Here is a 12,807-nt window from a genome sequence, read left to right on the forward strand (position 1 = left end):
TGCTGCAGTGTCATGTGACATCCTTACAGTTCAACAGGTAAATATGTTTAGTGCGTCAGAGATGACGTTAGAGACGAAGTTAGAGACATTAAACAACAAATAACCAAAATAATATGAATAATCATATTATTATTATAAATGAAATAGTTCCACAGAGACCGCTCTGTCTGACAGGTGATTGATGAGGTCGTGAGGGGGCGGGGCATGTCTCCACCTGTCGAAGAGAAGAAGACGAACGAGTTGTCGTCTTCTGATTAAAGACAAAACTTTATCTTACATTTCTACAAGCTTAAATAAAAGCTGGTGTCAATGTCAATAAAGTTTTCATCAGTTTATTGACAAACAGGTGAGTGTGAGGAGGTGACCTGGAAAAAAGGTTCTGAGTTGTCATCCATCAGACTTTTTTAAAGCTCCACAGGTCAAAGGTCAAAGTTTAACATCACAACTTGTTTCACGTCACATTAACGTCTGACATTCACAGACTTTTATTCTGAAAGGAATCAAGACCAGAAAAATTAAAACCAAAGACAGATTTTAATGGTGAATAAAAACAGTTTTTATTGGAACGAAAAGATTTAAAGATTCAGAAAAAAACGAGAGAAAACTAAATAAAAACCAGTTTGAAGAAAAACAAAAAGGACGAATGAAAAGAAAAAGGAGACGTGAGAAACATGAGAATCACATGACTGAATGTTTTCACATGTGTTCGCTCTAATCGTTCACACGTGTGCGTCTGTTTCCTGTCTCTCAGGGGGGGGGCATCAGGTTTACTGAACAGAGTCCAGCAGCGTTCCGACACGCTGCCACTTCCACAATGACTTCCCAGTGCAAGTACATCAAGTACATCAAGTACATCAAGTACACGTAGTACACGCACTGGATGCTTTACACATGACCTTTGACCTTTGGGACTTGATCCTGGCCCTGACAGAGCAGGTCACCTGCTTCCTGTTGCCTCAGCGACGGAGATGAAAAAAAATAAAAAAATAAAACAAAATGTAGACAAATATTTTCAAAACGTTAACGTTTGGTTTCAGACGCAGAGCCCAAGTACCTGGTGGCCGTTCAGCCAATCCCAGTCAACGATGTGAAGAAGCACTGCACAGGTACGCTGAGCACTTCCTGTTTGGTTCAGAGCGCAGCCGCAGGTCAACAGGAAGTCTCACTCTGTCTCACTCTGTCTCACCTGTGCGCAGGTAAAGTGAACCTGGAGAAACCGCTGCACCTGGTGATCGGCTCCGTCAGCCCCACGGCCGTGCTGCTGTCCTGGGGGAACTACCTGAAGACGCCGTACGAAGGAAACGTCATGAACGAGTGTCTGGAGGACGGGTCAGAGACGCATAGAAATATATACGCACATTTATACATTTACATATTCATCTGGCCTTTGCTATAGCGCCACCATTAGGCAGATGTGTGGTTTTTAGTGGCGGCTAAAACACGTTGAGTAAAGACCTTTTTTCGTAAATTTCCTTCCCGTCGTCTTTGTGTCTCCAGGTTTTACACCATCCGCTACAGAGAGAGGAACAGGAAGTGGAATTATCAGACCTGCCCGACCAGCGACACCGTCATCGACAACCTGAAACCAAACACGCCCTACGAGTTCGGCGTCCGATCCAACAAGGACGACCGCAGCGGCTCGTGGAGCAAACCGGTCGTTCACAACACCAACATGAACAGTACGTAGAAGTCCAAGGTTTTTCATAAATGTCGTCTTCTCCAGGTCAGATTATTTCTTTTGGCTGTAACTTGTCTTTCTCTGGATTTTTGTTTGTTAACATGTTAACCTGGTCAAATTAAACTTATTATAAACTAACTAACCTCAGTTTTTTCTGGATCCACAGATAAAAATGCTCAGAAGACGTTTAAGCTGCGTAACCCTCTGGTCAAACCGCTGGTACGTCACTGCTGCATTTAAATCTACAAACAAAGACCAGGATCTAAAGTTAGAAACTCACTCTTCATTTATCCAAGATACTTAAAAATGGGATTTAATTAAAGCTACATAAACTTGTTTTTCAATTGAAAAACAACAAAATGATTCTGAATATAATATAATGTGAACAGCGATTTATTGTTTTCTTCATGACTTTGGATAAAAACACAGATTAATATTAACAAATTAATCAAACGAGTAATTTTAATTGAATTTACCTTTGCATTTTATCATTGAATTAAAAACATGGTGTGAGTGAGTGTGAAAAGTCCGAACAGACCCTGAACGCCTCGTCACCTCAGGCCTCTGCCCTGCGTGTTTCATGTGTCAGCACATGTATGTAACATGTATGTAACATGTATGTAACATGTATGTAACATGACACAGAGCTTCAAAGGTCCACACTGACAGACACTAAACACACATTTCTGCGGCTGCCAACTTTTATTATCTGATTTATTTAATTTCATGGTTTTTATTCCATTTAAAAACAAGAATATACAAATAAAGATGTCATTTAATTTAAAACACTATTTTTGATTCAATACAAATGATCACGTTTGTATTTTATTTTTAAATATAAAAACCACTAACAGACGTTTCTTCCTTTCAGATCATTGATTTAATGATCATTTGTATGTTTTGTTTTCCAGAAGCCTCACGGCGCTCACGCTCTTTTCCCTCCTCGTCCTGGTAAGATCTGATTGACTGTCCAACGTGTTCAGGCAGCGTTTCTTCATCACTTTCATTCACTGATGATTAAACAGTCGTCACAGCGAGTTCAGGCTGCTTCTTAAATCCGTCAGGAAGTTCACACGAGCTCAGCGTCACTCATCTCACTCCGAGATGAAAGTGAAAAACACAGAAGGATCGATTGATCCACTGATCAGACGTTATTGATTGATCGTGTTCACTGACACACACTTTGTGTTTTTGTGTTTTCAGCGCTACACAACCGCACACAGCCTCGACTGTCTCCCCTCAAACACCCAGGATTCCCCGGAGCGCCGCGCACGTCTTTTGGTGATTATCTCTTCTTCTGTATGTTCTCAACTCAGAGCTGCAGAGACGTCTGACCTCACACATCTGAACCTCAGCAGCTTCCGTAGAGTTAAACTCAAACTAAAGTAAGTAAACATGAAAATGTTCTCGTGTTCTGAGGAAACATTTGGAAACAAAGAAAGAAAATCGTCATTCGGCCTAAAAGCAGTTTCAGTCTCGTCTGAGTCACATGATCTGTGCAGCTGTTTGATCTGAACCCACTGATTTGACACTTTCACCACTTTTCTTCTTCTCTTATCAAACCGACCATATTATTCCCCACAGCGCCACCTGAGGGCCAGCAGGAAACGTTACCTCTTCCCGGCGCCGCTGAGCCTAAATGGCCTCGAGCGTCACTCGGTAACAACACAGACTTTATTTTTTACTGAGCAGCTTTACCTGCTTCAGCTGAGCCCTGTGATGCCGCTGGGAGGGGGGTTGTGATTGGCTGCATGCGAGCATGCTCCGGTTAGAAAGTCCATACGAAGCGTGGAGGTGACGTCAGCTGACCCGAGCAGCTGCACTTTGCCCCGCCCACACTGATAGCAGCGGCTAGACTTTTTTTAACCTCCCCGTAAAGGTCATGTGACGGCGGCCATGATGCTTCACCTGTGCATTTGATTCGTCTGCTTCTCTTCTTTCACGCTGTCGTCTGCATAACGTCGAACTTTTCTGTTTCCTCTGACTTCATTGTTTGTTTCTCGATATTTCAAATCTTTGCAAACAAGTTCAGATTTAGAGATTCAATATATTTGTAATATTTGGACAAAAAGCATGAGTCAGTGATCAGAGTAAAATATTTAATGTTAATCTGGACTTTATGAATCCAAACTGTCCTGACTGTGGTTGCCATGGTTACCAGACTGCATGACAGGGATGCATGTTCAGACGTGGTTGGACGTCAACACAGGTGGTTCTGCACAGTCCTCACTGTCCCTCCCTTTTTGTCTCAGTGTCACCATGTCTTCTTTTCTCTTCTTCTACGAGGTACCAAGTTATGGGACCAGAACATTTACAACAAATTATTTATCTACTGGGAAGTTTCCAAAATAACATTTTATTTTAACTTCCATATTTTAAAAGACGTGTCTGGTGACTCTCACGTCTTCGAATCCGAATCGTGTTCCCATGACGACGGTACCTCTCTCCTCTTTTACTGCAGACGAAGGAAACACTGTTAAAAACGACACCAACCAACCGACGGATCCTCGTCCTTCTGTCCGACTCCTGGCGTCCAAAGTCGACACCACAGCCGCCCCCCTAACTAGATTACCCCCCCACAGGGACTCGCCTCAGAACGCTAAGACGCCCACTAATGCACCTGAGAAGCCTCGTAACCCTGCGGGTAATTTCCACCTCACAACTTAACTTATTTTCATTTTTGTTTCTGAAAACCGGATGAAAATCAGATTGTGGTTCCAAAGTACTTTACTTCCTGCTGCAGTAAAGTAATATTTAAAATATCTGTTTACAGACCGAGCTGCTGTCGACCTGTTGCTCTGACGATTCCCTTCCTGTTTACTTCGTGTTTTTTTGTGAGTGATGGTTGATTCATGTAAAACAGATTGAATTCAGCGTGTGTTCGATCCCCTGCTGAGCGGGACGCTCTCTGTTGGTCCGACACAAAAACAACAGAATCATCTGCAAACAGTGAAACGTCTTTTCAACAGGCTTCATCTGCTGTGGGGATTCAAACAAACCTTTATTTATCTTTGTTGACAGGTCGAGGACGATCTCGTACTCGGACACACGTCTTTGTCCTGTTAAACCTTCTTTCTCCCTTGCAGCTTTCAGCCAATCACAGGACGGATCATCGCTGCTGAGAACAGCTCTGACCAATGAGAGGGCTAGAACTAACAGCTGGGGTAATGATGACCTCATGGAGCTTCCTCCGTTTCGCTCTTTCGCTCTTTGTCTGCTGTTAATCTGCCGCCATCTTGTTCCCTCCAGCTTCCAGTTAAACGTGCAGCTCAGTCTTTGTTTGCTCGCTGTCCGAGTCGCATCTTTAAACTCATCTCATCCAACATGGCCGCCACGTCCTGCATGCGGCGCACAATCTTACAGTCATATTTGCGTCATCCCATCAGTATAAATGACTGTGGTTTCTGAAGATTGTGAGCGTGTAAAACTAAATGTGAGTGATGTGAGGAAACGTTAATCATCACTAACATCAGCGCTGCTGTAAACTCGCTTCTCTGGCATCTTAACGACAGAATCACACTTTGACTCAGGCTCAACTGTTTCTGATCTTTTAGGTCAAAGCAGAAACTTCGGCCCGTCGCTGCCTTTACACCCGTACGACCCGGCGGCCAGATCCTCCAGGCCGGCGCCAAGAAACCCCCTCTTCCCCTCCTCTAACGGCTTCAGACAGCCCCGCCCCTCCTCGTCCTCTAGAACCAGTAACTCGTCCCCGACCTCCGGGATACTCGGGGGTAATCCTCCTCCTGGCTCCTCCACTCTGATTCACTTCACTTTGTTCCTCTGTGGTTTGAGTTGGAAGATGTCGGACTAATGATTCCTGGTTTTGTTTCATCTTTCATTTCAAAGGAGGAGGACAAAACTTCAGACACTGATTCTCACCACAATCCTTCAACACTTTGTAGTTTGCCTCTTTTGTTTGCTGCTGAATGAACCCGACGGACGAACAACTGAACGAGTCTAAAGTTTGATCATCGTGTCAAATCTATTTTCAAAAATGAAGATGAAACTTTGTCACAATAATAGTGTCCAACTTTCTGTTTATGTTTCAAGACGTCAAGACAATGTATCAACCGTAGCGTCTGAAGCAGTAGTGTTTATAAAAACCTTTCGGACGTCAAACACAAATCTGATCTTTGAAAATATCCCGAGGACTCGAACTCTTGTTCTTTCTGTCGGGTTCAGTTTCCAGATTCTTTCTCTTCGTAATGTTCAGTTTTCTTCCAACAGTTACCGGACATCACCACCGGGGCATTTCCCCCCCCAAACCAGCCTTATGGCACCGACACCGACTGGGTAAAAAAACAAAGTTTGTGTTTCATCATTAACCCTCCGGTCACTTCCACCGCAGCTCATCCTGCTGTTTTTGTCTCCATCCATTTTGTTTGTTTTAATACTTTGTCTTTCATTCATCCCTCCATCGCTCGGCGGTGTGTCCTCGTCTTCGTGTCCACGTGTTTTTGCTGCTGAAGGTTTCATCAAAGCTTCAAATAATCATGTTGAATAGAACTTGATTATTTGAGTGTGTTACATCAGCTGATGTCACTGTGGTCATGTGGTCATGTGGTCGGTGGGTTTGAGGAACTGAAGAACGTTTTCTGTTCATCTTCATCACGCACAGACAGTCTGAGGACGACCAATCACACGTCAGCATTTCATCTTAATGAAGCTTCTGTTTGTATCTTGAGAAGATTTTAGAAATAACGATGTAGAATTAGAACCATGTGATTCAGCTGCTGTAAAATCTGCAGCTTCACTTCACGTGTGTTTGGATTTTGTTACGTGTCGATGACGTGTGCGTGGTCGTCCTGTTCAGTCAGCGTGAGCTCTCGTCCATGTTTTATTGTTTCTTCTTCATGTTCAATGTGTCAAACATGTCAACAGGAGCTTTGTGTTAAAGATGTAAAACAGTGGAACCTTCAACAAATCAAAGGAGTTTAAACATCCATGTTTTTCCCGCCGCAGTGAACAACTCGCTGCTGGACGACGACACGTCTCAGCTCCCTGATGTGTTTGGTCGTTCTGGTCCCGGGGTCGAGGAGGAGCGGTTTCATGGTAACGGCCTGAATGTCGCCTCTCTCCTCGTGCTCGTTCGCTGACTGGCGCTTCATTCGCTCTGCGCTGCCAGCTCTGCATGGTTTGGCCGTCCTGGATGTCGACAGACGAATGTTTAAAACGAGCGGGAAAGAAAATCCCGCTCGTCGGTCTGAGCTCCAGCAGCGTCTGTGGAAAATCCTTTGAGTTGATGGAAAGAATGTTCTCCTGCCGTCGTTAACTTACTTTTCTGAAGCTTTGAGCATTTTGTCACCGCAGAAGTTTAAAGAAACTGTTTCTTATTATTCTGTGACGACGCTGCCATCTGGACCCGCTGCTGTTATTTCAGTCCTCCGGCCTCAGCTGCTGCTTCTTGCTTGATTGCGACCACTGCGAGCTTCAGACTTGTTCCTGCAGAGACGTGCTGTTTAGAGAAGAACGTACACGGCGTGCAGCGCAGCGAGAATGTGCAGACGAATGTTTGCTTTTGGTTTGAGGATTGTTTGTGTGTGAGAATCAGACCGTGTTTATTTCATTTGGTTTTGTGCTGTAATCACGACGCAGCAAACTTTTAATTCATGTTGAAAAATAAAAGAAACTTTACAGACGACAGGAAAAGAGTCGGCGCTGAAGGCGAGCTGGCGTCTCCGGCGCCGTCACACACAGTCACATGTGAGCGTCTGTATTGTTTCATGTTTGGAGCTGAAACATCTTTCATGTTTCTGGCTTCGCTCTGATTCCATTTAGTTCTGGAAGCGACTCAACTTTCTGATTGTGAAGAATTTGTGCAAATGAAAGAAAGGAGGGAATTTAATTGGCTGCAGCTTCTGGACGTCGGCCTGAAAAACAAACGCTCGGCGCCCTCGTGGAATTACACGAGAGTGCTCGTGTTTTCAGGTTGAGTTGGAACCAGGTCTCGAGTTCTCATGAGAACAGAGGAGATTTTCCAGCAGATTAGAAATCAGCTCACTGGAAAACCAAAACATGAATCTGGTTCCACTGTTTCACATCCACAGAGATGAAGTGGTCTTCTAGTTTTAAACTTGTTTTTCAGTTTCATATGAACTGTTTGTTTCAGGGTCTCCGGCTCGTCCCCTCAACAAGAGGCCGAACCTGGTGGGGAAACCTGGAGAAACAGGTGAGAAATGAGGAAACTTTAAAAATCACTTTTCATGTTTTCATTTGCTGGAAAAGTGAAGTTTTCTTTTCATCAGACAAAGTCAACGACTTCAAGCTGACGGACAAGTTATCGATCCTCAAACCCAAAGTCCCTCCAGCTTCCACCAAACCAGAGCGGAGACCGACCACCACCACCACCACCACCACAAGTACGACCACGACCACGACCACGGTGGCACCAACACCTGGTATGAACATTTTAAATTATCCACACGTCTGTTCTGGCTCCACCTTCACCAACACGCTGTGTTTTAGCCTCTGTTTGATTGGTTTTGGTGAAATTCTTCTTCTTGGCCTCTTTATCTTTGTTTTGTTCCAGTTCTTGTAGAACCGATGTTACGCTGAAGTTCTCTGTGTTGAAAGAACATTTGTTTTTATTCAGTTTATGTTTCTTCCTCAGCGACTCGACAGGAAACGTGGGAAGACTCCGACCTGTTCAAGTCTCAGCCGACGTCAGAAATCGACGCCATGGGAAATAAAAGATTTGTTGGTAGAGTGGAGTTGATTCAACTGAAGCTTTTGAACCAAGTTCTATTGCCGCAGGGAATTGAACACTCAACCCTGGCAGTGTTGGTGCCTTGCTTTGAGAATACTGACTAACCCCTCCCCTCCTCCCCCCACAGCTCCTCACGTCGTTTATCAAACAGGAAAGAAACCGGACGAGCCGTGTTCCATCACCTCCTCCCTCAGCTACTTTCCTGAAAACGAACACGGTGAGGCCAACGCGACTGCACCGCCCAAGACTCCGCCCTCAAACCTCACCGTGGTGACGGTGGAGGGATGTCCGTCCTTCATCATCCTGGACTGGGAGAAAACCGACAACGACACCACAGGTACGAAGAAACTATCAGAAGAACATCAGATTCAACAAAATAAGAAACGTTTTAATTTGACTGTACGAAGTGTTAAGACAAATCTTTCCCATAATCCTCTTGTCCTGTCCTCAGAGTATGAAGTCATCTCCACCGCTAAAGGACCTGATGGCGAGCAGGTTTCCATCCTGACGACTAACCAGACTCACACGGCGGTGGAGAACCTCAAACCTGAGAGCAGGTGAGAGGATCAGATTCAGAAGAAGACTCAGATCTGAACTTCACCCCGTTGACCTTCGAGGGCCCCGGGCCCCTGTGGAGCCTCAGGTTCATGTCAGCAGCACTTTGTTTACATAAAGTTTTATTTTAGGTTTTTATAATTAAGGCCCCAGAACATGAAAAACAGAAGCGACCGTGTTAACGTCTCTTTTACTTAACAACTGAACGACTTCACTTCGATGTCACTACGTCATCAACCCCAGCAACAAAAAAATAAAAGAGCAGCGCGCTCACCTTCACACTCAGAACGACTGTTTCCTGCTCGCCAGCTGCCGCCACACGGCTGGACACAGCTGTCCAATCACGTAGAGGCAGTCGATCATTTCAGAGCCGAGCGCCGCCGCCGCCGGTCGTTCAGGATGTAGAATCAGAATGAGTCAATGAGTCTGGAGATGGAAAACTGTGACATCATGTCAGGGTTTTTAAAGTAAACTAAGTAAGAGTATTTAACCTATTGAAAGTAACTGAGTACTTTGAACTAAGTAACCTTACTTTGTGTTTACAGTTATGAGTTCAAGGTGAAACCAAAGAACGATCTGGGCTCGGGTCCGTCCAGTGAACCAGTTTCCTTCAACACAGAATCAGGTACTCGACACCGACAGGGAGTCAAAATGTTTCTCTTCTGGTGTTCTCACTGAAAATCCATCTTGACTAAAAAATAGTTTTTAATAATAAGATTGTGAGGCGACGTCATTAAATCAATCAATAAATTAAAATTTAGTTTGTGTTTTTCTCAGCCGACCCTCGAGTGAGCGAGAACGTTTCAGGTGAGATTTCGTCACACGCGTCGTCACATGATCATGAACCTGTACTGAGCCTGTTGTCATGGAAACACTGTCGTCTCTAGGTAAAGACGCCATCTGGACTCAGTTCCCCTTTAAGACGGACTCGTACTCCGACTGTCACGGGAAACAGTACGTGAAGAGGACCTGGTACCGTAAGTTTGTTGGTGTCCAGCTGTGCAACTCGCTGAGGTACAAGATCTACCTGAGCGACTCGCTCAACGGTGAGTGTCCACGCCGGAGCCACGCCCTCGTCTCCATGACGACTCTAATCTGACAACTCTGTTTCCTGTTCAGGTAAATTCTACAACATCGGAGATCAGACCGGCTTCGGCGAGGATCACTGTCAGTTCGTCGATTCCTTCCTGGATGGAAGAACGGGTCGACAGCTGCGAGCCGACCAGCTGCCGTCCAGACCCGGTACCAACTGCTTTTATTTTGAAAGAACAGTGACTGCTAACAGTCAGAGACAGGAAGTTTAGACGTATCCTCTGGGACCATGAACTCACCTGAGTTAAAAACAGGACGTAGATCCACTCGTCTGTTATCTTGTCATTTCAGTGAATAATGAACGGACCAATCACACGTGTGCTGTTGTTTATCGCAGGTTTCTACAGAGCCGTGCGACAGGAGCCCGTCCACTTCGGACAGATCGGAGGACACTCCCACGTCAGCTACGTCTCTTGGTACGAGTGTGGAACGCCAATCCCAGGAAAGTGGTAGACGGACCCGAGCTCAGAGTCGTCCTGGGAGACGCCTGAAAGACGAGCAGGTCCTGAGAAAGTGCCGGAGCTGAGACGTCAGAACCCAGAGCTTCAGAAACATGGACTTTATGGTCAGGGAACTTAAACTGTATCAGTAAACGTGTGTCATCTTTAGTATTTATCAAAGTGACGTTCGTTTCCTCTGCAGTAAAACCAATCTCACGTTATAGATTTTATTTCGTGTTCAGATCATGGGAAGCTGGCTCCCTGTTTTCATGTTATTTATCTAAAGCTCTTTGGTCACATGACATCACCACGGAGACGCTTCTTCTTCTTCTTTAAAATGGAAATAAGACGACGTCCTGCTTCACTTCCTCCTCTGTCACAAACTGGATCTAAACAAACGCAGTATAAACACAACGAGACGTAAACTCATCAACATCCGACCAATTCACTTTCAGGAATCAAAAAATCCTAAATGTTTCTATGGATCTGAGAAGAAAGTGTAGAATATTTTACAGAAGAACCTTTTCTTTCATCATCAGGTGTCTGCAGAATATGAATCACTTTCTCTTTATTTATAAAACATCAGGAAACCAAAGTGACGGAATTTTGACATGTTTACTTAAAAATCGACGTAAATGTTGATTATTTGATGAACGATGTCGCCGTCCTCTGTGTTCGATGTTTAAATTCAGGCCAGATTTTTGGTGCTTTAACGTTTCGTACATTTCCGATCGTTGTCACGAACGCTGCCTCGGACTCACACAGAGGAAACAATATGGAGGCTTCTACACTTTGCAATTTGCACAACAAAAATGTATTTATATGTATATGGAGAGAATGTATTTTGATATACATTTTTGCAGATGCATCACCGTGGCCTTTTTGTTTACGATAACGTTATAACTCTTCTTCTTCTCTGATGCTAAAGCACAAATCCGACAGGAGAAAATGGCTGATAAATCTAAATATTCATATTTAAACAAACTCTTCGTGTATTTTACCAAACAAACAGACGATAAAGTTGAGTTGTTGTGGTGGTTAGCATTGGTTAGCAGAGGTATATCAAAGGCTACTTAATTCTAAAGCTACGTGGCTAGCTAACCAGTTGCTCATTACAACTAGTTAACAAACTGAAGCCACAGAGATGGAAACTGTTTGTTATGACAATAATGTCGAGCTGAAAGTGTAAAATATGACATTGGACATGAAGATAACGAAAAAAATGTCTTTATATTTTCAACATCAAATCAAACTGGGAGCATTAGCTAAGCTAGCTTCATTAGCAAGAACAGCGCAACGTCTGACTTCCTGAAAATCACAAAATGTCCAAGATAAGTATTTGAATGATTCATAGAGAACAACAAAGTCCGTCAGATGTTTTCTAACGTGACTAAAGGAAGGTTAGCTAATCAGTGGGTTTGTATCTTGCTAATGAGCCATGAAGCTCACGTAACTATAGCTTTACGAGTTCACAGGAATTTTAGGTGTAAAATTGAACACTGGGTTTGTCTAAATATAAAAAAACTGAAGTTTTTTAAGTCGCCATGTATCTCAAATGTCGTAGAACAGTCCTGGATTGGGGCTACGAGCTAACATGCTAATGTGTTTTTGTCATTAAGCCATTCATTTCCTGTTGTTTCTAATGTTTGTCCTGGTGACGCTGAACTTTAACGACTCTTTCATCCAATCATCATGTCAAATATGTTCTGTACGTTTGTTTTTATATTATTTTCAACAATAAAGACGTTTGATTCTTTTTTTAAAGAAGTTTATTTTCTGTTCTGACTCAGAATAAAACCGCAGATTCAGCAGGAAGTTCAAGTGTAACAGAGTTTTATCCGTTGTGTTTGCGACAAATCACAAACCTTCACTAAACTCGAAAGAGAAGCCATTCCTCTAAAGGGGCATGAGACGTCCCCACGGCAACCTGGTTACTGCACTGCAAACATTTGTGTTTTTCTGCAGCAGCAAACGTGAGGTTGTACGTTCTCCAGAGAATCGAACACGTGAAGGTTTGTTCACCACAGAGCCTGAAAAAGAAAATAAGAGCAGGGAATGTCGCCTGATGCCAAATCTGCTGTAATTTCACCCTCCTGCACAAACACACGGTTACATAACACGTGAACACGCCAACGACCCCCCCAACACACACACATGTTCAGTGAACGTGAGGCCTTCAGGGACCACAGTGACTACACTGTCTTCAGTGTTGAAGCTCACGGCAGCAGCAAAAGAAAAATAATGGTAATAATAATAAACCAATAATTACAATTACTTTGTCAAAAGAAGAATGGGTAAAAGAAACAGGAAATAAAATGAGAGACAAGAAGGAACTC

The 12,807-nt window shown here is 43.8% G+C and overlaps 1 protein-coding gene across 11 annotated transcripts in view; it reads left to right on the top strand.

Annotated features, from left to right (window-relative positions):
* Window positions 1–12,231, top strand: part of LOC117772754 (target of Nesh-SH3-like) — a 15,854-nt gene extending 3,623 nt beyond the window's left edge. Inside the window, exons 3-24 of one of the 11 annotated variants that reach the window (XM_034604184.1) lie at window positions 1,038–1,106; window positions 1,197–1,329; window positions 1,498–1,679; window positions 1,845–1,897; window positions 2,590–2,629; window positions 2,882–2,959; window positions 3,263–3,337; window positions 4,140–4,322; window positions 4,765–4,842; window positions 5,233–5,409; window positions 5,906–5,971; window positions 6,641–6,730; window positions 7,788–7,847; window positions 7,924–8,076; window positions 8,289–8,378; window positions 8,512–8,721; window positions 8,836–8,941; window positions 9,485–9,564; window positions 9,717–9,746; window positions 9,827–9,985; window positions 10,059–10,181; window positions 10,369–12,231. In XM_034604184.1, the coding sequence (XP_034460075.1) occupies window positions 1,038–1,106; window positions 1,197–1,329; window positions 1,498–1,679; window positions 1,845–1,897; window positions 2,590–2,629; window positions 2,882–2,959; window positions 3,263–3,337; window positions 4,140–4,322; window positions 4,765–4,842; window positions 5,233–5,409; window positions 5,906–5,971; window positions 6,641–6,730; window positions 7,788–7,847; window positions 7,924–8,076; window positions 8,289–8,378; window positions 8,512–8,721; window positions 8,836–8,941; window positions 9,485–9,564; window positions 9,717–9,746; window positions 9,827–9,985; window positions 10,059–10,181; window positions 10,369–10,484 (2,351 nt within the window). In that variant the 3' untranslated portion in view covers window positions 10,485–12,231. The remainder of the gene's footprint in view (window positions 1–1,037; window positions 1,107–1,196; window positions 1,330–1,497; window positions 1,680–1,844; window positions 1,898–2,589; window positions 2,630–2,881; window positions 2,960–3,262; window positions 3,338–4,139; window positions 4,323–4,764; window positions 4,843–5,232; window positions 5,410–5,905; window positions 5,972–6,640; window positions 6,731–7,787; window positions 7,848–7,923; window positions 8,077–8,288; window positions 8,379–8,511; window positions 8,722–8,835; window positions 8,942–9,484; window positions 9,565–9,716; window positions 9,747–9,826; window positions 9,986–10,058; window positions 10,182–10,368) is intronic. The other 10 variants (XM_034604202.1, XM_034604209.1, XM_034604192.1 and 7 more) reach the window with 10 other exon arrangements.
* Window positions 12,232–12,807: the final 576 nt, after the last annotated feature.

Source organism: Hippoglossus hippoglossus, chromosome 2 (genome assembly GCF_009819705.1).
Source record: "Hippoglossus hippoglossus isolate fHipHip1 chromosome 2, fHipHip1.pri, whole genome shotgun sequence".
Classification (NCBI taxonomy): Eukaryota; Metazoa; Chordata; class Actinopteri; order Pleuronectiformes; family Pleuronectidae; genus Hippoglossus; species Hippoglossus hippoglossus.